We start from the raw sequence: 25,546 nt of genomic DNA on the forward strand, positions 1-25,546 counted from the left end.
CTGATACTGTCTGCAGCTGCCAAGTACAATTAAATTTCCTTTCAGAAGAAAGTAAATCACAAGAGTAAAATGGAGAACTGGGACCACAAACCCAGAGGATTTAGAAGAGCTACGGAAGGTCAGGATAAAGTTTATGGCCCCACCTGAGCTGAAGGCTTGCTGCTGACAGAAGAAAGTCCCACCCCACCTTACCTGCCAGGAACTGTTCGCATGCCTGTTCGCTGCTTTGAATTTAACCAGCAAAGGTTCTTAACCAAAGCTCGCGCTGGTGCAAAAAGGCCCTGCCCACACATCTGGGAGCAGGCAAAAGGCCGCAGAGACTTCTTGCCATTTCAGATGCGGCAAAACCCTAAACCTCTGGTTAGTTCTGTCATAAAAGGGTTGAATAATAAAGGTATGAAGTAAGGTTAAACCTGCTTCTGCTCAGCTTTAAAATCCCTCCAACACTAACAAGTAATAAAGAAGTACCCATGCCTAAAGCAAAATGTATAGAAAGGGTTATAAAATTTTCTGCATCAAGCAATATTTGATTTGAGAGCACGTTAAGGGCATGCAAAAGGCACCACTGACAGAAGCGAACCCCACAAATACAGCAGAACAAATCATCTCACGCTTCCAAAAGAACAAACTTGATGATTTTGAGTCAAAAAAAATTAGTTGAGTCACTGATTTACCACACGTTCTGGCAAAACGACAAGGACAACAAACCCAGTGCCCACCTCGAGAAGCTTACCTGATATAGAGCACTCCGCTTTGGTCCACCCGCCGCTGCCAACCAACGGGAACCTGCACTGCTGGCGGCCCTCCATCCGTGTCCCCTCCGTCACACTCCTTTCCACCATTCATTTTCCTGTTTCTGTTTACGAGTCTTCAAAGATATCAACAGTGAGATGATATCCTTTTACGACACGTCATCATGGCCTCCCAGAGAAGGCCATTCAGAACACGTTTTCCCCAAATTGTACAAAGTGCATCGGGAGGCTCCAGCTCAGTTTGAAACCAAGTCCTTAAAAGTGGCCATTTTTGTTAATGAGTCAGTTTCCCATTATAATCCACATTAAATATGCAATGTTTAACTCCTTATATATTCATAAGGATAAACTATATAGATAAAAATTAGTGCTTCCAACTTGGGAAAATCATAATTCACCAATCCTTTGTTACCTGTCAGAAAGGAGAAGGGGGAAAAGGAGAATTTCTAGTTCAACAGCATGGCTCCAAGCTTGATGACTGTCTAATAAAGCTTGTATTTTGTGAAAGCTCGTCTCATTTTTATAAATATGAGTCAGATCTAATACCTCCAGGTATTCTACCCTTTATATGCCACATTCTTTTTGTTTTCTTTTTATCTTCCGTTCGTTATCCAAGTTGTCTTCTTGAGTTTCTTTCATGACTCCCTGGCTCCAACAAAACAGCCTGAAAAATACAGATACAGGGAACGCATGAGCCATTTGCTGAAGCCTTTCAGCCCAGTTCAGTAACACAGGAAGATCTATACAGCTGCATCCATTTAAAGAGCTTAGAATCAACATTTTACATGTCAATGAAACCTTCAAAATAAGGTTTAGGGTGAATATAATCCCGCTAGCACATTCTATTTATAAGCAGATGTAACGGAGCTACGTGTTAAAAGCTAAGAGAGCGCAACAGTTATTAAATAGTTAATGTACGGTTTGGGTGAATTAAGGGATGTATTTTTTGACTGAATAGTTTCACATATGCTCCTATTCAGAATTATCAACAGATGAGGAGCTCAATTAATGTCCCTTAAAAGTTGTTTATAAAACTGAATTAATTGAATGGGAAGGAAGCTGCTTCTTGGGCTGATAATATCCATAAAAATGACCCCCCCCTTCATTTAGACTAAATTAAAATAATCATTTCTTACAAATGAAAAATATAATAGAAAGGGAAAAGCCACCATCAATGCACTGATCTCAGAACCGGATGCTCTTTAAGGTCCCTTCCAATCCAAAACATACTATGGTTCTATGAAACGATTTGAGCATTATAAGTAACATTTTCCCACATGTGATGACACCATATGAGCAAATCTCCATGGGAGAAGTTCAGAATGACGCAAACTGTGTTATTCCCCCAAAACCAGTTTTTCAAGTTGACCAGGTGAGACTTAACTCTTGAGACTGGACATTTTCTTAACGTGAGCCAAACACGGAATATGTGATTTGAACGGTAAATATATCGGAAAACAGCAACATTCCCAGAACACCCATCCCTGGAGGGGTTCAAGGCCAGGTTGGATGGGGCATTGAGCAACCTGATCCAGTGGGAGGTGTCCCTGCCCCTGGCAGGAGGTGGAACTGGATGGGCTTTGAGGTCCTTCCGACCCAAACCATTCTATGATTCTACAATAACTCAAGTGGCATCAGCGACTATCACAGGAACAACGCTAACAGGTTTTAGTTGGAACGGTGTGTCAATTCTGCCTAATTCCTAACACTAACGTTACACCAACATTTTCAAACACAGTAAATGTTACAGCAGACCTGACTGATTATAACAACAGAAGGGTTTTTTTGAGATAGAAATCATAGAATCACTTGGTTGGAAAAGACCTCTTAGATCACTGAGACATGAAGACTCAGCATGAAGACTTAACATGAAGACTTAGGATCCTACAACATCTCTGCACCAATATCACGTTACATCAGTGTTTAATGATAGTGCCTTCCTTCAAGATCACTGAAGATGATTACAGAGGCATAAACATAGTCCTCAAAACTATTATTCTCTTAAGGGCACCTGTGCGGTACGTACTCTTGAGAGGTGCTACTATCGACGTGAAGTTCTAAATGCTACATGAAGGAAAATTATAGCCAGGGTATCTCCAAGGAGGATCTGGTCTAGGAGGAGCTGCTGGATGTAAATTCCTGACTAAGGTGCTCCAATCTAACAAACAGGGTGTGATTTTCAGACCAAGAGTGCAATTTTCTGCAGGACAAAGCCTCTAGAAAGCCTGACACTGCTTTGCGGGGATTGGTTTTAAGTTTCCTATACTCTGGAGCACTTCAATAGGATACAGTCCTCGGCCAGCCAGAGCTGGGAAGGGCTGAGGAGACTGATGACCTCCCGCTTGCTGACCATGGGGAGGTGAGCAGATACCGGCCAGCGAAGTTCAAAGGGAATGTCACAAGAAGCACCTTCCCATCTCTCCTATGAAACCAATCTGGCCTTTCATCTCTAAATCTGAAACACGGAGTTAGAGCACTTGGCAACAGTTCAAGACTCTCGCAGGTTATCAGTTCAGAAGTTTTTGTGTTTGATTGATTTTAGCCCAATTAAGAGGTAGCAGATGATGATGGTTCACCAAAACCCAGGCAGAATTTATCTCCAGCTTCCAGCACGATTCCCAAATGCTGCCTTGGCATTCCTATAACAGATCCCGCAGAAGGCTAATACAGGTGAAGAATTCCGCTATTACTTTAGATGAGAATTAACTTTCTGCCATGAAGTAAAATCAGAAAATACACTTTTAAATACTCAGAAGCACAGAGCGCAGGGAAGGCTGCTCATCTCGTAGCCCAGCCTTGCTGTGCTTGTGTTGCTATTCAGGGCGACAGCAATGGATCCATTACCAGAAAATAACAGCCATCAATTTCTTTTTCGCACAAGCAGCAAGAGATGCTTTGAAGCAACCTTATATTTCTCCTGGTTCTGCAATGCTCTGCCTCAGCTAACATCCCATTCCATCACCACTGCAATACGTGCCACCACCTGCTCAGAGAAACCATTCTTCTGTGCTGCACAGAGCTTGGAAAACTATGAAAAGAGGCAAAAGAATTCACTTAACCGCTCTGTCTGTGGAAAATATGTAAATATTTCTTCTCAGTACAGTGAATCGGAATGAATCGGCTGCTTCGATCATATACCTTCAGTCACAGTTGTGTTTCTACTACATAACTTTTTTTTGAGAAGGACATGGAGGTGTTGCAACGAGTCCAGAGGAGCCTATGAAGATGACCCAAGGACAGGAGCGCTGCCCATAGGAGGACAGGCTGAGTTGGGGTTGTTCAGCCTGGAGAAGTGAAGGCTCCAAGGAGACCTTAGAGCAGCTTCCAGGGCTGAAAGGGGCTCCAGGAAAGCTGGGAAGGGGCTCTGGATCAAGGAGGGCAGGGACAGGATGAGGAGAATGGTTTTCAGCTGAAAGAGGGGAGAGTGAGATGACATCTTGGGAAGAGGTTTTTTGCTGTTCAGGTGCCCAGGGCAGTGGTGGCTGCCCCATCCCTGGAGGTGTTCCAGGCCAGGTTGGATGGGGCTTGGAGCCCCTCATCCAGTGGGAGGTGTGGAGGGAGTGGAACTGGATGGGCTTTGAGGTCCCTTCCAACCCAAACTACTCCAAGATTCTATGACTACCAATACAACATTTGTTTTATTAATAAGTGGCCATAAAGCCACTTAAGACAAGTTTTGTCAGTCTAATATTGCAAAGACGCTCCACTGCTTTTTATATGACACTAATTTTAAGTACGCACAGCAATTCCATGTATGGCAAACGCCACTTAGAGGTCTAAGATCAATACAAATCCGCAGTGCTTACTTACAGAATGACCAGATTTGGGGTACAAAGTTTTTCAAACACACTTAGAACGTACACAACCCCCTGCTCTCAGATACTAATTGCAATCTCACTTCCCAGGCTTTCCTTTCAATCAGAGCTAAACCTGCCAAATACATTTAGAAACAGAAATGTCCTCAAATCATGGCCTTGGGGTTTTAAAACTAACAGGAGGCTTCAGCTTCTTAAAAAGCCTTATTTTCAAACCACGTAGAGTTAAATTGAGATTTTATTTAGTTATTGCTTCCACGTTATTAATCTGTTTAAGTCTATCAAAGCAATTAGTTTGGATTCTCCTGTATCATCTAATCAGATACAAATGTTGCATCACTTTTCAGGAATGCTTTTCCATTTTGAAAAGAAGCATTCTCTTGACTAATTAGATCGGTATTGAATACTTTATGATGCCCTATTTTTAGGTGAGTGATTCAACAAACAAATGTGCCTAAAGCATAAAGAGAACCTTTCTTCCTTCAGTCTTATCTCATTGTGCTGGTATCCAGGACCATAACAAAGCCGTAGACATGATATACCCCGGCCTTGGCTTTGAGAAGGACATCTTTATCTTACTCGTAAATACAGAGTATTAAGAATACATTGCAACAACCTGAAAATTGATCTGCACCAAATGACTTAATCAAAATGATACTTTTTAAATTGCCCAAACGCCAAATCAGTTTAGATCAGTCCAACCACCCTGGTATTGAATTATTTTGAACTGTACAAAAGACAGGTTTATAATGTGCTATAACAAGGCTTATGTATTCCTAATTCAGACTACCAAGATGATCCCAACTTAACAATTCCATAAAATCATATAATCGCTTGGTTGGAAAAAGTCTTTGAGAAAATCAACTCTAGCCATCGCTGTCTACCACTGAACCAGATCCCTCATCTGTCAGTCTTTTAAATCCCTCCAGGCTTGGTGACTCCACCACCTCCCTGAGCAGCCTCTGCCAGTGCTTGAGAAGCCTTTCGATGGAGAAACTTTTCCCATTGTCCAATCTGAACCTGCCCTGGTAGAACTTGAGGCCGTTTCCTCTCATCCTATCGCCTGTCACTTGGGAGAGGAGCCCAGCACCCACCTTGCTACAACCTCCTTTCAGGCAGTTATAGCGAGCAATAACGTCTCCCCTCAGCCTCATTTTCTCCAGGCTAAACAACCCCAGATCCCTCAGACACTCCTCATGACACTTGTTCTCCAGCCCCTTCACCAACTTTGTTGCCCTTCTCTGGACACATCCAGCATCTCCACGTCTTTCTTGTAGTGAGGGGTCCAAAAAATAGTAGCTATTTGGATGAATTTATCTATAAATAGCAAAATAATTCCCAGAGTCCAGGCCATCATACATGTCACTAGACCCACAGACCTGTCCCCACTGGACATGCGCCACCTCAGCCAGCCGTGCTTACTGCCCTGTGGAAAGACAGAACCCTACAGTATCTGGTTTCCTACGCTGCCAGGCCAGATGACCGATGCTGTCACTTCAGACCTACTGCGTAGGAATCTACACCAATAAAACAAGTTTCAGCTCTGTCATGGACAGAGAGGGAAAAGATTTTCATGGAAGCAACCAAGGTTTTCACTTCCACTGAAAGAATGCAGAAAGTAGATCCTTTCAAGAACTTCCTTTGTGGACACATGGGCATGTATGCACACACAGCACCCCCAAAAGGGTTCCGACACAAAGCAAAACTGGGCTACCAGCAATGGAAAATGATCATAGAATCGTGGAATGGTTTGTGTTGGAAGGGACCTCAAAGCCCATCCAGCTCCAACCCCAGCTATTGGCAGGGACACCTTCCACTGGCCTTGAACCCCTCCAGGGATGAGGCAGCCACTGCTGCTCTGGGCAGCCTTGGCCAGGGCCTCCCCACCCTCATGGTGAAGAATTTCTTCCTAATGTCTAATCTCAATCTTCCCCCTTCCAATTTAAAGCCATTCCCCTCATCCCATCCCTGCACTCCCTGGTTCCTTCCCAGCTTTCCTTCCCAGCTTTCAGCACTGGAAGCTGCTCTAAGGTCTCCTCACAGCCTTGTCTTCTCCAGGCTGAACAACCCCCACTCTCTCAGCCTGTCCTCAGAGCAGGAAAGAAAAGGAATTTCCTTTAAAACCGGACTCTGTCTACTCAAGAAGAATTTAATGAACACAATGGTCACCCAATTCACAGAAGTATACAGAGGAGTCATGATGCTTTCCAATACATTTATTTTTTTCCTTTTCCAAGGAAATAAGTCAAATTTGTGCATGTGAGACCGCCCTACTTTGCTGTCAAAATAACATCAGCATTCAGTTTTTTTCAAAATTAAGACCAATATTTGGTATCAATTTAAATCGATTGAGTTATTCTGTAGATAAGAATCACATCCCCAGTATCAAAACCAAACCAGTGGCCAAAACCAAACCAGTGGCCAAAAGCCATTCCTGGGTTTACTTTTCAACAGTCTTGTTTCAACTTACATAAACTGTTTGCTCTCAGAAACAAGAGAGCAAGTAAGGATGGTTACCAAGACAATGAAGATTCCCTTTTTACAAGGAATCGCACAGAAAAGATGAAGGGTCATGGATACAGGATAATCCCAGGGAGATTCCACTCAGGCACCAGAGGACAATATTTCACAATGAGAGCAATCATACATTGGAACACTCTCCCCAGGGAAGTGATGGGTTCCTCAAGCATGGACACTTAAGAATCAGCTGGACATCTGGTGACATCTGGGTGCTGGGACAGCTCATCTAGGTGGTGCTTTTGCCAAGAAAGGTTGGTCCAGAAGATCCTTGAGGTCCCTTCCAACCTGGGATTCTGTGACAGCAGAGAATCGTAGAATAGTTTGGGTTGGAAGGGACCCTAAAGATCATCTAGTTCCAGCCCCTCTGCCACATGTCCCACTGGATCAGGCTGCCCAAGGCCCATCCAACCTGGCCTTGAAGGGAGTGCAAAGCAAGGTTCCTAGCTGAGGGTTTTAAAGGACGAAGCTTCCTATACTATAAAGAGAATTTACGCTTGACCTCTGTTTCTGAACAGGTTGTCCACAGTTCTTTTTGTTTGATCTTCATCACACGGTGATGACACATCATCAGGTCTGCAGCTGGGAATACCATGTTTTGGGGCTTTCTTTGAATAGGAATTTCTGTCTCCTCTCAAACCTATCTTGCCGTTAGAAAAGCCACAAATCTTAGAAGTATTTTTGCTCTTGTTGATGCAATGCCTTTCCAGAATTTAGCATTTTGGAGCAAACATCAGTAGATTTTAATTCTCTGTGGCCTCAGATACCTTCCGTGGTTGTACCACTGAACCTTTTCTGTATCCACTGTCATTCTGTTCGCACTATAAAATGCTATCAAGCTCTAGAAAGTCCTGAGTTGGAAGGGACCCACAAGGATCATCGAGTCCAGCTTCTATCCCTGCACAGGACAACCCCAACGTTCAGACTGAGGGGCTGAGGGCGTTGGTCAAGTGCTTCTGGAATATTGTCAGGTTTGGGGTGGTCACTGCTCCCCTGGGAGCTGTTCCAGTGCTCCACCACCCTCTGGGGGAAGAATCTTCTCCTAATGTCCAACCTAACCCTGCCCTGGCCCATCTTCCTGCCATTCCCTTGGGTCCTGTCACTGGTGGCCAGAGGGAAGAGCTCAGTGCCTGTGCCTCCTCCTTCTCTTATGAGAAAGCATCAAACTGTGATGATATCACCCCTCAGTTTCCTCCAGGACGAAGAGACCCAGTGACTTCAGCTGCTCCTCTACAACTTCTCCTCTAAATCCTTCCCCAACTCCGTGCCCTCCTCTGGATACCCTCTAGCAGCTCGAGATCCTTTCTATCCTGTGGTGCCCAAAACTGCCCCCAACACTTGAGGTGGCACCAGTGTGTAGAGCAAAAGCTATCTTGACTCTCCGTCAAAGAGAAAAGATGACTACAAAATGGAGGAGAAAAAAGCGACCTCTGCCTACAAGAGAGAGAACTCAGGTCTTCCAAGACCAACTGTCCCAAAGAAGAGGATACCAATAGAGACAAATCTGCTTGGTCACAGATGGGTCGCTCTCACTAACGTAACACACACGTTCCTAAGGAAATGGCCACTGCAGACATTCACCTCTGCCCCCAAAAAGTGATAAGTAATTAAAATTAACATAAATTTAGAGCTCTACTAGCATCACATAGATTATTATGCAATCATTTGGCTATAGATATTTTAAGGTTTCAGACCAAAGCTAAAATGACTTCAAAAGGAGATCCAAACATGTGAATAAAGAAATAACAAACTACTTCCAATTCTCATGTTTTAGACTTCCAAAAATCTGAATTTATTAAATGCAGTTTTATAATGAAGATTGCATGAATTTCAGGAACATTTGACACAGAATGACCTTAAGGTAATTAATAAATAGATGCAGAAAATAAATAAGTAATAATTGTTTGTGAGGGCTTGGTTCTGCCTGACAGCTTTGCTGCGCATTTTTGCCTGACTGGATACCAGGGAAACAGAAATTTGTGAAAAAAAGAGTTAATTTTAATAGAAAAGATTATTTAAAAGTACCTACTTTAAAACCTGAACGTAAAAATTCCGTTTGATTTTAGATAAGCAGCTAAAAAAGGAAAAAATCTGATTGCTGGAATCTGGTGAAAAGCTCCAACAATGACTGGATCAGTTCCGGATCTGCAAGAACTGTGCTTTGTGGTATCAAAAATAACCCAAAAATGGTAAAAATGAAAACCATGCTCACATATCTTAAATGCAGAGGCCTCAAAAAACACTATAAACCTCCTCTGTGTGAGACACTGAAGTTCAGGACACAGCAATATTAAAATCATTTGATTAATTCCGATGGATTCTGTGCAAGAGAACGGCGGAAACAGAGCAGGATGGCAAATCAACCCCCTAAATTGTGCTTTTGTGCCACAGGAATAAGTCACACGACCATTCTATTTTTAGGCATATGGAATTGTTTCTCCAAGTGCTATTTTTACTATTGTTTAGTGAATTACGTATCTCTATTCAGCAATTTCTCTCATGAAAACACTCTCAAGGTATTAAACAAATATAAATATATTAAATATAATATATTATATTAAATATATTATACAAACATCAGAATCAGCTCTTCAGACACCTTAAGGCAACCTCTTCAGGCTGGCATAAACGTAGCTCAGCCTGAGAGCCTGGGCTGCCCCTCTGGGATCCGGGTCGCTCCAAACTGGTCCCACGTGCAAGATGAATCGCTGGTATCAGCGGATTCTTACTCTCAGCGACACAGTAATGTCCTGGTTAATGTTTTCATTGAGGATATAGAGTGAGATCGAGGGCACCCTCAGCAAGTTCGCAGGTGAAACCAAGCTGAGTGGAGCACTTGTCACACCAGAAGGATGGGATGGCATCCAGAGGGACCTGGACAGGCTGGAGAAGTGGGGCTGGGAGAACCTCAGGTTCAATAAGGCCAAGGGCAAAGTCCTACACCCAGGTCAAGGCAATCCCCAATTTCAGTACAGGATGGAGGATGATGCGATTGAGAGCAGCCCTGCGGTGAAGGGCTTGGGGTGCTGGGAATGAGAAGCTCAACGTGAGCCATCAATGTGCGCTCACAGCCCAGAAACCAACCGTGTCCTGAGCTGCATCCAGAGCAGTGGGACCAGCAGGGAGGGAGGGGATTCTGCCCCTCTGCTCCGCTCTGGTGAGACCCACCTGGAGCCCTGTGTCCAGTTCTGGAATCCCCAACATGAGAACAATATAGAGCTGTTGGAACGGGTCCAGAGGAGAGGCACAAAGATGATGTGAGGGCTGGAGCACCTCTGCTGCGAGGACAGGCTGAGAGAGTTGGGGTTGTTCAGCCTGGAGAGGAGAAGGCTGTGGGGAGACCTTAGAGCAGCTTCCAGTGCTGAAAGGGGCTCCAGGAAAGCTGGGGAGGGGCTATGGATCAAGGAGGGCAGGGACAGGACAAGGGGGAATGGCTTTAAATTGGAAGGGGGAAGATTTAGATTAGACATTAGGAAGAAATTCTTCACACTGAGGGTGGGGAGGCCCTGGCCCAGGGTGCCCAGAGCAGTGGTGGTGCCCCATCCCTGGAGGGGTTCCAGGCCAGGTTGGATGGGGCTTGGAGCCCCTGAGCCAGTGGGAGGTGTCCCTGCCCATGACAGGGGGTGGGACTGGGTGGGCTTGGAAGTCCCTTCCAACACAAACTATTCCGTGATCCTATGACTCTACATATGTGTCTGTATGTGGAGAACTTGGCCCCACTCCTTTATTTAAGGATCAGGCAGCTCTCTGTTTTCTAAAAGTGGACTCAGAATTTCAAAGATATTTAAAAAAAGTAAGAAGTTGGTGATTCTAATCCTTTTAAACGCTTTCAGTCCATGAAAACGATGACAAATTTCTTGATATACAAAAGGTTCATTAATTGTAAGTTTAATCATCTTTAAATGAATGTCTATGAAGAGGTGCATACCTGACCTTTCCTTCTACAGCTTCTCTCTCTACTCACCCTGCTCTGACTCAGCTGTCTATGAATACACCACTCCACGTAAAAATACTCTCTCACCCTCATATTAAACCTTCACACTGAGTTTGTTATTTAAGATGTTTGAAATAAGTAAGAAAATATAAAGTACTATTTAATGTACTAATTACCAGCAGGGCACAGGATTAAGAAAAATAAGGAAGCCTGACCTTTTTCCTCATTAAGTGTTAGATCGAAGGTGGATACGTTCATCTTGTTGATTCCAAGCTGAAAAACAAGGAATCAGTTGAATCAGAAGATAAGCAACAGTAACCCATACAGTCCACTCACGACGTCCTGGTTTCAATAATATATGATCTTTAATTCTGTCTTTGTATTCATAAACACACTTAATCAGAGATGTTTCTTCAGATGTCATCTAGCCTGTGAAACACTTCAAACACCTGCTTCTACTCCATGATTTGTACAAACTTCATCTCCACGAAACACCACAGAATCATAGAATCGCTTGGCTGGAAAAGACCTTTGAGATCATTGAGTCCAACCATCCCTGTCCACTATTAAACCAGATCCCTGTGCACCTCATCCACCCATTTTTTAAACCCTTCCAGGGATGGGGACTCCACCCCCTCCCTGGGCAGCCTCTGCCAGGGCCTGAGAACCCTTCTGGTGAAGAAAGTTTTCCTGATGACCAACCTGAACCTGCCCTGGCGCAACTTGAGGTCATTTCCTTTTGTCCTATCATTGTCACCTGGGAGAAAAGACCAACACCCACCTCAGCACAACCTCCTTTCATGCAGTTGAAGACACCGATGAGGTGTCCCCTCAGCCTCCTTTTCTCCCTGCTAAACAACCCCAGGTCCCTCAACCACCTGTCGTACGGCCCGTGCTCCAACCAATGAGAACAGAACAAACAATGTGTTCTAAGTAGACAACATCCACGGGCTTTCCCTCATCCTCATTAGAACATGATAATGGACAACTTCTTTTTAAACAATCTCCTCTACTGAAGTTTAACCTATATTCAAAGATAACGTTCTCAGCTGCACCCGTGCCCCTCGTTTCAAAGGCTTTGTGCTCCACACCTCTCCTCTGACCGGCTGCCCCATCCCCTTCACACAGACATTTACTTTTACGAAAGCCCAAGGATTTTTAGCCTATTAAAGAAAGTAAAGTCCCTAAATGTTAGCGTCTGTGTACTTTGAGGCTGAATTTTTATGATCTTATCAGATGTCCTCACACCGACACCTTAATGAGGATAAATTTAATTGTCCAATAAACTATGAAGACTGCAGCCTGGCTCCCAGGAAACAAAACATTTGTATTTATGCTAATAAAACACTCCCACCTGGAGTACTGTATCTAGTTCTGGAATCCCCAGCACAAGAAGATGGAATGGTTGGAGTGGGTCCAGAGGAGGCTACAAAGATGATGTGAGGGCTGGAGCACCTCCCATACGAGGACAGGCTGAGAAGGATGGGCTTGTTTAGCCTGGAGAAGGGAAGGCTCCAAGGAGACCTTATAGCGACCTACAAGGAAGCTGAGGAGAGACTCTTTACAAAGGCATGGAGTGACAGGATGAGGGGAATGGCTTTAAATATGGAGAAGGGAGGATTTAGACTGGACATTAGGAGGAATTTCTTCACGATGAGGGTGGGGAGGCCCTGGCCCAGGTAAGCTGTGGCTGCCCTATCCCTGGAGGGGTTCCAGGCCAGGTTGGATGGGGCTTGGAGCCTTTGATCCGGTGGGAAGTGTCCCTGCCCATGGTAGGAGGGGTGGAATTAGGTGATCTTTAAGGTCTCTTCCAGCTCAAACCATTCAATGATTCAATGACGTCCAAGAGCTAAAGAGCAAAGCTCAAAAAAAGGCAAGAACCCAGGAAAGTCACTACCTGCTCCCAGCTGTAGGGCTCTGCGTTGTACCACATACTAAGTTAAAACTTCAACAGTCCTTTACTCTCTGAAAAAGCTTGAGAAACATCTCTGGAAATGCAGATGGTGGGTGCGCAACACAGACACCGAGCATGGTCTGGGATCGTGTTCCCAAAGTGAGACAGTGGGATAAATGTAGGCAAAGGACCATTTAGTCAGCTCTTCATCACATCATGTTTAACCTGAATTTTAAATAAGAGCTTTTCAAAGCACTTTATTTAATAAAAAAGGTCCTTGGATTCATTTTGTAATGAAAAGTGCCATAAGTACGGACTTTAAATACCTGAAACCAAACAGGTTTGCAGGGAGATAAAACAAAGCTAACACCAATCCCAGGGAGTGCAGGGAGATGACAAGGGGAATGGTTTTCAGCTGAAAGAGGGGAGATTGAGATGAGATCTTGGGCAGAAATGTTTTGCTGTTCAGGTGGGGAGGCCCTGGCCCAGGGTGCCCAGAGCAGTGGTGGCTGCCCCATCCCTGGAGGGGTTCCAGGCCAGGTTGGATGGGGCTTGGAGCCCCTGATCCAGTGGGAGGTGTCCCTGCCCATGGCAGGGAGTGGGACTGGAGGGGCTTTGAGGTCCCTTCCCACCCAAAGCACTCCAGGATTCTATGAATTAAGTTGACAGAATTCAAGACACTGAGGATTTGCAGAGGTACCTCAGTAGAGCAACCTGCTCAGCCCCCGGCCAGAAGGTCGAACTTAACAACATTCTGTCTGAAACCTGCTTCTTTATGAACTTTAAAAAGTCTCCTATCACAGATTTCATGACAATTATAGGTAAAATATCTCAGTTTTTAATCATATTTGCAGTTATATATATTACATATATTACATTTATATTATATTACATTGATATATCATATACACGGGATGGGATGGGATGGGATGGGATGGGATGGGATGGGATGGGATGGGATGGGACGGGATATTCCTCCTCACTGCGGAGGGGTTGGACTAGATGACCTTTATGGTCCCTTCCAACCCAAACCATTCTATGATTCTATACATTCTCTATATATTTGCATAGGAGGTAAAACAAAACAAAACATAGCAGTATTTTCTCTTTAGATCTGCCCTAAATTATCCTTCATACCATTTTTTTGTATCTACAACCACCCTGCAAACCACCACCACCGCTTTTATGAAACCTCTTATCTTTTAAAAGCCTGATCCCTATCCTCCAATGTTCTCTTTTCTCCAAGAATAAACCAACACATCCCTTTCAGCTGCTGGTGAACAATCCCACTCAATAAATCTGACGCTAGCTTGTTGCTTTGCCGCCTTCTAGCCAACGCTCATCTTCTTCAAAGGGCAGAGTCTGGTGCCGCACAATACATCCTCACATCACCTCTCACCGACAGTGAACACATACCGAGTCCTGTGTCAGGCACTGGTACTTTATGCTGTTTATAAGCATTCCCAGCACTCCAGGAATGAAGATCATCTCGCATTCCAGGTTTTCTTACAGGTCTCAGTACCTGTTTGCACCACAGATTCACCCAATTCAATTGCAGTAGGAGTGTAACCTCCTCCTTGGAATGCCAAGAAATCCCAAAGCTCACTTTTGAAAACAGAGAATATTAATTATGGAGGTCAGAAAACTAAATATTTCTAAATACACCCACGGCGTTAGGTTCTGCAGGTACAATTTGCAAATGTAAAGGAAAAAAATATCAAAAAGTCTTCTAAATTTTCATCAAGTCCCACTAAAGAAGAATGCTCTTCTCTTAGCTCTCTCTACTGGGTTCTCTAGTATTCTCTCAAGGCCAGGTTGGATGAGCCTTGGGCAGCCTGATCTAGTGGGAGGTGTCCCTGACTGTGGCAGGGCTTTGGAACTGGATGATCTTTAAGGTCCCTTCCAACCCAAACTATTCTATGATCTTAGGATTCCACTACGAAAAGGATCTCAATCTACCGGGAAACCGTGTGAGAAATAGCTGAAGTCACTTGGTCTGTTCAGTCTGGAGAACGGGAGACTGACGGGACACCTCATTGCAGTTCACTGCTTCCTCCCAAAAGAAGGAGGAGGCGCAAGCACTGAGCTCTTCTCGCTGGTGACCAGTGATGGGACCCAAGGGAATGGCAGGAAGATGGGCCAGGAGAAGGTTAGGTTGGACATTAGGAAAAGGTTCTTCCCACAGAGGGTAGTGGAGCACTGGAGCAGCTCCCAGGGAAGCAGTCGGCCCCAATCCTGACAGCATTCCAGAAGCATTCAACCAAGGTCTTCAGACAGACAGTGTGAGTGTTGGGGTTGTCCTGGGCAGGGACAGGAGTTGGACTCAATGGTCCTTGTGGGTCCCTTCCAACTCCGCATATTCTATGATTCTGTGATACTGAAAAGAAAAGCTCTCTAAAAAATAGTGGTTGAAATTGAGTTGTGAATATCAAAAATTCCGTGTGAATACTCTACAAACGGGATCAGAGGTGATCAGACAGAATTCTGTATTTCCTCTGAAGAAGAAAGTACCAAAAAGAATGAAAAAGTACTTAAAACAATCTTATTTTGAAGCAACGACTCCAGCACAGACACTACAGCGCCTCGTTAAGATCTCCAAACAATCCATTGCAGATTAACACGGTTTTATTTAAAAATAAAAGCATAATTTCTTCAACTGGGGCGCTTCAGATTAGGGATCTCTTCAGTCTTTTCTGGAGGGATTTAACAAAGCTTTGGAGAAATCTTAAAGCTCTGGAATTAGCCTGGTATTTATAGCTCGGTTTCCTAGCATGTACTTTGAGCTCCCTAGGACATTCTTTTTCTCCATCTGCTGGTTGTTGACATGGCACAACCTTATATTTTGATTAGGAAAATGTATAAGAATAAGACGATTTCGTTTTATATTTTCCTGTAAAGGTCTGGCGTTGGCTCAGGGCAAGGCAGCCCCACTTTGCTACTACAACACAATCTAGGTCAAGAATGGTGCTGAATATTTTCTGATACAGAAAACTGGAATTCGATTGTTTAATTATGTAAAAATATATTACTACCAGTTCTGACTAACACCACGTATGAATCACGCTGTCACAAAAAGGCAATTTTCTTACCATTAAAATACCAGGCTTCGTATGCCGTTTCAATACAATCTGTTAAATCTAGGTCAAGAACACTTTTTCCTTCTTTGTTGTTATCAAAAGGGTCCACGTACGAGTGCCCTGTCACTCTCATACAAAGAGATGAACTGCCAAGTTGTTTACTTTTCTACCTCAATACCATTAAATGTCAAAGATTGTTGTTATTCTGACTTGGTTTTTTTAACACTGGCTCAAGTATTTTGTACTGTATTACTCAAAACCCGGGTCAGGGCAATCTGGGCCTTCAATACAGGATGGGGGATGATGTGATTGAGAGCAGCCCTGCGGAGAAGGGCTTGGGGTGCTGGGGGATGAGAAGCTCGATGTGAGCCGGCAACATGCGCTCCCAGCCCAGAAACCAACCGTGTCCTGGGCTGCATCCAGAGCAGCGTGGCCAGCAGGGAGGGAGGGGATTCTGCCCCTCTATTCCTCTCCTGTGAGACCTCATCTGGAGTACTGTGTCCGGTTCTGGAATTCTCAACATAAGGATATGGAATTGTTAGAATGGCACAGAGGAGGCTACAAGGATGATCCGAGGGCTGGAGCACCTCTGCTATGAGGACAGGCTGAGAGAGTTGGGGTTCTTCAGCCTGGAGAAGAGAAGGCTCCAAGGACACATTATATCAACCTTCCAGTACCTGAAGGGACTACAAAAAAGCTGGGGAGGGGCTGTTTACAAAGGCGTGTAGGGATAGGACGAGGGCAATGAGGACAAATTGGAGAGGGAAAGATTTAGACTGGACACAAGGAGGAATTTCTACACCATTAGAGTGGAGAGGCCCTGCCCAGGGTGCCCAGCGCAGTGGTGGCTGCCCCATCCCATTCCAGGCCAGGTTGGATGGGGCTTGGAGCCCCTGATCCAGTGGGAGGTGTCCCTGCCCATGGCAGGGATGGAGCTGGATGGGCTTTAAGGTCCCTTCCAGCCCAAACTATTCTATGATTCTATAACACGTTCTGTAATGATCTTTACTATCACAGCCCAAAATTATCAGCATAAAATCAAATTCCACAGCTGAAGAAATGCACTGAGTTCCATTTGAGTACTCACCTACATTACTCCTCATGGTCTTGCTTCAAGTTATCTTGGGGATCTTTAGGCTCCTTAAAATTCTTGACGCGCTTTCAGCTTTGCTTTAGAGTCTCCTGTTTAGATCTTGAGAGTGGGCTACGTCCATCGAGGCTGGCTCCTTGTCTCGCTCTCCTCATCTGAGGAACTCTCACACCCCACGTTACATCTGTTGGGACGGTTGCATTATTTAAACTAAAGAATGAGCCAAATGTTTTGATTGCACCTTTCTGGATCGATTTCTAATCCCTCATCCAATTACTTCGTAGCATAAACCGTAATAACACTGCTTTTAAAGACGGGCAGGCTGGTTCTGACCAGAACCAATATCTTTTACCACATTGTGGTGGTTCACTGTAGAGTGATCTTTACAAAAATGAGTGTATGGATATTTATGACGGAACTCGCAGGCATATACAAAGCGGTCACTTTTTCAGACAGCTTGAAAGCTACTGAGGCATGCTGAAAACCTTCAGCTTCAAAGGCAAAGTCCAGGCTTTCAAAAGTTGCGATGCTGCAACGGCCTTGCTCGAGCATGAGGTTCTACCAGAATTGTTGATGAGCGATTCAATCAGGCTCTGCGCAGCTACACAGGTATCAGGGAGCCCCCAGCTGAAACAGGACCTGGGCTTTTCCATACCAGTAACGGCTTTCCAGTACTTAGATGGGGCTCCAGGAAAGCTGGGGAGGGCCTTTTTCCAAGGGCCTGGAGTGACAGGATGAGGGGGAATGGCTTTAAATTGGAAGGGGGATCGTTTAGATTAGACATTAGGAAAAAATTCTTCCTGATGAAGGTGGGGAGGCCCTGGCCCAGGGTGCCCAGAGCAGTGGGGGCTGCCCCATCCCTGGAGGGGTTCCAGGCCAGGTTGGATGGGGCTTGGAGCCCCTGAGCCAGTGGGAGGTGTCCCTGCCCTGGCAGGGGGTAGGACTGGATGGGCTTTGAGATCCCTTCCAACCTGAACCATTCCATGATGCTGTGATCTGCCTGTTATCCAGTCATTTCCTTCAGAATCACCACCAAAATGTACCTGCAGTCCTGCACGTGCTCTGAGTTGCTCAGGTCTCGCTTGTGCCAGCTTCAATTTCTCTGACACTGAAAGGAAGTAACGGCCTTTGCAGGACTTTAAGTCAATTAATTAGTCCTTTTTGAGGCAAAATGGATTGGAGCTCATTAGGTTAAAGGCATATACCGATGAGTTAATGGATGCCAGTAAAGCATTGCACCTGAAGGCCTGCAGGCTTGGTAAGGGCACAGACAGGGAATAAAAATACACATTTAACAAAATCACTATTATTTGGGATAAATCTTCGATTAAAATAGATGCAACACAGCCAAGCAATGCTTTCTAAATCTAACAGAAAGTCCAATTCATCTGTTCTGATTTACAGATCACGAATCTCTTTTAAAACTATTTGTCATCATAGGAAAGGTCTGGGTTGTAGTTAAAACCTTCTCCCCTGCCAGAAAACACATCGACAGAAGATGGGAACTAAAAGTTTCAGAGAAGCCAAACCAAGCAGGTCTAAGTCACATAAAGCACATTGGTTCAAATACCCAATACATTATTTATTATGATTATAAGAATATCTTAATTAAGTTTATAAGCAAACACTTCTTTGCTTTCCTGGTGATGACCTGCAATTGGCTTTCATTGACTTTATTAGTACCAAGATAACCGAGTTACCAGTTATCAGCTTCCCAATTCAAGGGCAAACCTGGGGCACAGCTTTTGGTAAAAATGGGCACTGAAGAGTCATCACTGTTTCAGACCACGTACACCAGCCTGGAGAGCCTTCCAGCAAACAGGGTCTTCATATGCAAATTACTCACTAAAGTCCCTCCCCATCTATATAACTTTGAAAATTGCAGATTTATATTTATGTTTACATTTATTACACCAACCAGGTTTTTTTGTATGTGAACCACTCACTAAAGTCGCTCCCTAACCCATACCATGTTGGAAATTACCCCTCTATAAAGCTACGACTATACGTTTAGAGCAGGACACTTAGACAGCTTCCATGTTTCAGTGCTCTGCACTCAATGCTTCTGAACGTTACAGGGCTTACTTGACCTGAGCGTTTTTAGGTATACAAACTACTAAGAAGGTACACTCAGTCCATAGATACTATCAAGGCCAGGTTGGATGGTGGGAGGTGTCCCTGCCCACGGCAGGGGTGGCACTGGATGGGCTTTGAGGTCCCTTCCAACCCAAACCTTTCCGTGATTCTATACCTAAATAAAACACTAACAATAAACTAATGATAAACGTTGCCACACCTCCCCCTGGATCAGGGTACTCAAAGCCCCATCCAACCTCGCCTTGAACACCTCCAGAAATAGAAATGCACGAGAAAGATGTAATTAAAGTTTCTGCTGAAAAAGCAGACATTACCTTAATTACACCTGTGCCATGACGACCTTACCAGTACCACACACGGCAGCCACAGCACCCGGGTTTCTAAACCCTAACACAGGCTGCTGGTGATAATCAATGGCTTTCCATATGGTGAGGCAACAGAATTTTTTGCCTCATTCAACAGGCTCCGCATTGCTTTTCCCCTCCCGCATGTCTTGTGTTTATTGTCCTTTTAACCAACCTTCCCATCCTTCTCTGCCTATCAGGTTTTATGAGAAAGAATTAAAACCAAGCGTTTGTAAAAGACTGCAAAGGGGTTTTTTTTGCAATTAAAACAATGGACGCTTGACATTAAAAAAAGCTCCGATACATCCATACTCTGCCACTGAGCGTAGGGAGGTGACGGTCCCAGCCTGTCCCCGCTGTTATCAAACAGCACCGCGCCACGTGTGAGCAGCCCAGTTTATTTTTATCGCTCAGAGATAAGCGCAGGGGCTTACACAGCGACTACAAGATGTTTATTTTGCACTTGCATACATATCCATAACAATAAACCTCCCGAAGAGTTCACCCCAAGTCGCAGGAATCGAAGGGAGAGTGTATTTCTGGGGCAGAGACATCTGTTTTTCCGAGCATGTGCTGTCTCGTTCCCTTTGTGAGCTTTCTATTTACATAACAAGGCTGTGCTAACAGATTAAAAAAAATCCTGTCCCCATCTAATCCCTTCAGAGACATACAGTGTTCTTACAACAGTGGTGTTGGATGCCTCAAAAACTAAAGATACTCTATTTTTCAGAAGGAAAAATACCAAAAGAATGATTTGCCACTTAATGGAAAGAATCTCAACAACTTCTCTTGCGCACGGTCACAAACGAGTGATGGAAAGGAACTGCAGCCAGCACATCCCCTTATTTCTTCAGGTTGGCATTAAATATATTTATTCTAAGCCAATCAGCACAATTATGCACTGTTTCTCAGGTTTTTAATTCCCATAGTAGAAAAACTCTCCTTCAAGAGTTTATTCCAAATCACAGCCATGGGCTCCGTGCTAGAAAACGTGGCAACAGCAACAGCAAGAGCGTTGCTCACGAGCATCCGGTCTGATTTTAGTTTCAATAATTGCTATTTTTATTTTGTTAAGCAGAAAAGTCACACAAAATGGTATTTAGTAATTGCATCTTTTTCCATAATACTAAAACCAAATAGGGTATCGCTGATTTCTAGTGGTGGCAACACGTTACCACCAGATAAACCACGCTGCCTGGAACACCAGCCCAGGGGAAGCCCACTACTATTTTCTGACACAGAAAACAGAAGAAATTATTTGGCATTTCAAATCACTGCATTTTCTATCCCTAGATATGTGACATAAAGAGAATGAGCAGCAAAGAATTCACTTGCCTCAATTCAGGAAGACCGCTGGAGGAAATCCACCAGGTTTTGGTGGGTCTGAACTTTCAGAAAGTAGAGAAGTGCTATTTCTTTAAGTCTTTGTGTTTCTGTGCCTTTTTTTTTTTTAGGATAAAGCCTCTTCTTCCTGCAATAAAATACAGGTTGTATTAAAAGAAGATTTGCAGATGACAAGTTATCGGTACTGTGGTTCACGTAGGCCACATGGCTCCTCTAATAGAAACCATGGCCGCACTTTGAAAAGGAAACGAACAAAATGTGTGAATTTACCTCGGTGCTTTCAGTAGTCGGGGAGGAAAGGTAGAGTCCAAAGTGTGATTGAAAAGAAATTAATCTCATCTGGTCCTACATACAGCTGTTCTGACCTGCCCTGTAGAGGGATCTTCATTGACCATGAATGGTAAGTCAGAAGACTACCCTGCTGTCCAAGCACAGGGGCCAGCTCCTGCTGTATCCCCACCGCTTCACACTTCCACAGAATTTAAGGCTATAAAACCAGAGCCTGAACAGCTGGAGAACTGACACAAGCACTTATTAAAATGAGTTATTCTTGAGAAGATCATAGAATCATGGAATGGGTTGAATTGGAAGGGACCTTAAAGTCCCAGTCCCCTGCCATGGGCAGGGACACCTCCCACTGGATCCAGTTGCTCCAAGCCCCATCTCACCTGCCCTTGCACCCCTCCAGGGATGGGGCAGCCACCACTGCTCTGGGCAACCAGGGCCAGGGCCTCCCCACTCTCATGGTGAAGAATCTCCTCCTTATGTATAGAATAATCAACTTTGATAACACTCAAAGTAGATTTCAGACTTGTAGGCATTTCTCCCTAAAATGCCTTGTAGATTTTTCACCTAAAACAAACTACAACGAATCCCATGACTTGGACACACCATGGGGAATCATTAATGCTGCCTAACCAGAGCCTTCTATTATTTTTAAAAATCAGCATCAACAGTTGGAGAAAATAACTTTGCATAACTCGGTTTGACTGCTGGGATCACAGGATCTTCAGGTTTTCCCAATGTAGACCTGGAACTTCAACCAACCCAGAAGATCTGGCTGAAGTCAGGGCTTTGTTGCCTCTTCAGCAGAAAACTACAGGGAGACAAGAATTTTTCCTTACTTCTTCATTTTCCCAGGGCTGTTCTGGAGGAGGAAAAGCCCACGGGTGTAGACCCTCACTCATGTCAAAGGGCCCAAGTCAAGCACCTCCTTCCAGGCCAGGCGTGGTGGCTGGGCACCGCTCCCTCTGCTCCTGACGCTGGTCCAGGGAATCAGATCAGGGAGCCGATTTGTGTATTTCTGCTGGATTAGTCTTAACCTACATCAGGGCACTAATCTCTGTGGCTGGAGGAATGCTCGTGCCGGACCTGGCGCTCGGGAAGGAGCAGCCCGTGGGTGGGGATGGGGACCTTGGATGGGAAGAGCTGCTGAGAATGCAGCTCCGCTTGGGGAAATGCAGAACGTTTGCTCATTCATTCAGTTTCAGAGTAGTGAAAATATCTTCTCATCTCCTGTTTTCACAGGAGGACCTCAGCACATTTCATTGTTTAAATAAAAGTAATATTTAGCTGCCTGCATGTTGAAAATGTATGATCCTCATGCTAAATTTTAACTGTTACAGTACCAGAGAGCAGGCAGGCACGTCTAAAACACCTGCTTTAAAGCCACCCCAGAGCTGCTGGAAATCATAATCTTGCTTTCTCACTGATTAGAATTCATATCTATGATCTGAGGATTTCCTAGACATGGTATCTGCAGAAAATGAAGGTAAAACGTAACGCATGACATAAGAAAACAAGAAGCCGAGATCTTCTCTTGCACCACTAGCTTTGAAGGAATATATAGACTTTTCCAAGTATGTTCTTTTTTATGACAACAAGGTGATTGAGTTCCCACCCCTGGAGGTGTTAAAAAGACAGGCAGATGAAGTATTTAGGGATAAGGTTTAGTATTGGACAGGTATGGTTGGACTTGATGATCTCAAAGGTCTTTTCCAGCCTAGGGATTCCATGATTCTATGAGTTGGCCACATCAATGTAACTTAAAAGTGCATTTTAATGGCCTAATAACACAATATACCAAGTGAAAACCACCACAGCTAAAAACCCAGCAGAGTGAGGGAGGGGATTCTGCCTTGTTCTCATGACACCCCACCTGCAGTCCTCTGGCCAGTTCTGGAATCGCCAACAGAAGAAAGATGTGGATCTGTTGGAGTGAGTCCAAAGGAATCCACAGAGATGATCCAAGGGCTGGAGAACCTCTGCTATGAGGACAGGCTGAGAGAGTTGGAGTTGTTCAGCCTGAAGAGAAGGTTCTGAGGAAACCTTAGAGAAGCTTCCAGGATTGAAACGGGCTCCAGCGAAGCTGGAGAGGGACTTTCTCCAGTGGTGTGGAGTGACAGGACAAGGGAGAATGGCTTTAAATTGGAAGGGGGAATATTTAGATTAGACATTAGGAAGAAATTCTTCACGATGGTTGCCCAGAGCAGTGGTGGCTGCTCCATCCTGGAGGGTTCCAGGCCAGGTTGGATGGGGCTTGGAGCCCCTGAGCCAGTGGGAGGTGTTCCTGCCCATGGCAGGGGGTGGGACTGGATGGGCTTTGAGGTCCCTTCCAATCCAAACCATTCCATGATTCTATGAAGCACAGCACCCCCAGGCAGGTCTTTCAGAGAAGCTCCCTGAAAATCAGCATTCAGGCTAACACAGTAACACACCGGTTGTGCTTCCGTGATGCACAGCCATGAGGCCACCGTGCTAACATATTTGTTGTACAGATGCCATACGCAGCTATGAGGCTGTCGTACCAACATTCTTCACAGGTTTGGCAATGGTGTCACTTGGGTGGATGGAGCAGAGGAGATGGGAGAAGCGACATAAACCGCTTTTCTGTCTCCAGTTATAGGAAATAAAATAAATAAAAGGAGTTTTCATTTGCAAGAAGAGAAAACCAGAGACATCCATTTAGCCTCAATCCTGTAAATCCTGCATACCTGATACTTCCATAAAGTGACAAGCACTAATAACGCACCTTCCAGCCAGGAAAAGGCTTTTATTTGAGAAAAAGCCTTGGTTTTGACAGGAAAGGTGCACGCCCAGATTCAGAAACAGCACACTCGCAATCCTCACCCGGCAATTTAAAACCAGGATGCAAACAATCCGATTGACAAATAGCTCGGTTTCTGACGCTGAGGCAAATCAGTGCCATGTGCAACCCTGGGTAATGAAGAGGTGAGCGGCGAGTAGCCCCGTGCCACAGCGCCCGTCCTACCTGCCGGCGGTTGCTATGGCAAGCGTTTGCCTCTCTTTTGTACATTAAACAGGAATATGTTTGCTGATTCCTTCTTGGTATTGCGATGAACACTTGAGATTTGGACCTGGGAGGAGGGGAAATCCAAATGTTCTCTCCAATAATCACCCATTCCAATTGATTTTGGTTTGGTGAAAACCTCTTCAAATTAGAAATGAATGAGGAATTTGAATATTCTTTTCATTCAGCTGTAACACAGCGTTCTAAAAACTTGTGAGGTGTTTCCACGAGCTCCTCTGCAGACCTGTTGTACCTGTGCTTCTGTTCTCTTCCTCACAATGGAAATGCAAGTGACTTTCCTTCGGCACTGATCTTTAATTTAATACAGAGATAATGGTGAAAGTGATGAGAACTGAGATGATAAACAACTAATTTTGGCTCTGGATAATCCCAAATTGTTTCTTTTCTCCCTTTTTTATCTAAATGAAAGTTATCAGAGGCACAAAAGAATGAATTAGTCAAAAATCTTATTTAGCCATCACTCCTGAGAACTAAGAAATAACCGAGTTTCATTTCGCTGCTGTCCCTGCCTCACATGCAGGAGGTTCCGAAGGGAGCAGGCAAAGAACAGGATCATCGGATATTTGCCACTGTGACGATGAATGGACTTCAGCAAAAGCTCAGCCTGGAGAAGGCTCTGGGGAGACCTCAGAGCAGCTTCCAGTGCTGAAAGGGGCTCCAGGAAAGCTGGGGAGGGGATTTTTCCAAGGGCAAGGGGTGACAGGAGGAGGGGCAATGGCTTTAAATTGGAAGGGGGATCATTTAGATTAGACATTAGGAAAAAATTCTTCCTGATGAAGGTGGGGAGGCCCTGGCCCAGGGTGCCCAGAGCAGTGGGGGCTGCCCCATCCCTGGAGGGGTTCCAGGCTAGGTTGAATGGTTCTTGGAGCCCCTGAGCCAGTGGGAGGTGTCCCTGCCCATGGCAGGGGTGGCACTGGATGGGCTTTGAGGTCCCTCCCAACCCAACCCATTCCATAAGTCTATGATTCTCCTATCCAAAGCCTCAAACTCACCAGGAAAGAAGAAATTTAACGTAGTGACCACACAAACAGTTTGTATTTTTGCCATATGATACTTTATCATTACATAATAAAGCACCTGCTTTTTCACATGATATTATGCCATTGTTTAAAATTAAATCCTCCAGAAAGAAAACAACATAAACTTTTCTAAACTATGTTACTTCTTATTTAAAAATTCTTGGCACAATTCTCCATAACTGGCAAATCTTGATTATTTTCAGCTCTCACACAGACTGAACGCTGCCACCGCAGTTGAATGGAGTGGGGCGCAATGCCTGGTGTCCAACATGGACCCTCTGCTTTGATTTTCTTCTGGTCTGGACTCTGGCTACAACCAACGCTGACAGCAG

The 25,546-nt window shown here is 44.6% G+C and overlaps 1 protein-coding gene across 9 annotated transcripts in view; it reads right to left on the reverse strand.

Moving 5' to 3' along the window:
- Window positions 1-25,546, reverse strand: part of MBD5 (methyl-CpG binding domain protein 5) — a 140,707-nt gene that overhangs the window by 45,702 nt on the left and 69,459 nt on the right. For 4 of the 9 annotated variants that reach the window (XR_008450457.1, XM_054070346.1, XM_054070347.1 and 1 more), the window contains exons 3-5: window positions 17,077-17,263; window positions 11,234-11,291; window positions 734-1,416 (exon numbers count right to left, since the gene is read on the reverse strand). Coding sequence is in view for 8 of the 9 variants with exons in the window: in XM_054070346.1 (XP_053926321.1) it covers window positions 734-846 (113 nt within the window). In the remaining variant the exon portion in view is untranslated. The remainder of the gene's footprint in view (window positions 1-733; window positions 1,417-11,233; window positions 11,292-17,076; window positions 17,264-25,546) is intronic. The other 5 variants (XM_054070341.1, XM_054070340.1, XM_054070339.1 and 2 more) reach the window with 5 other exon arrangements.

This window comes from Cuculus canorus, chromosome 6, assembly GCF_017976375.1.
Source record: "Cuculus canorus isolate bCucCan1 chromosome 6, bCucCan1.pri, whole genome shotgun sequence".
In the NCBI taxonomy this organism is placed as follows: domain Eukaryota; kingdom Metazoa; phylum Chordata; class Aves; order Cuculiformes; family Cuculidae; genus Cuculus; species Cuculus canorus.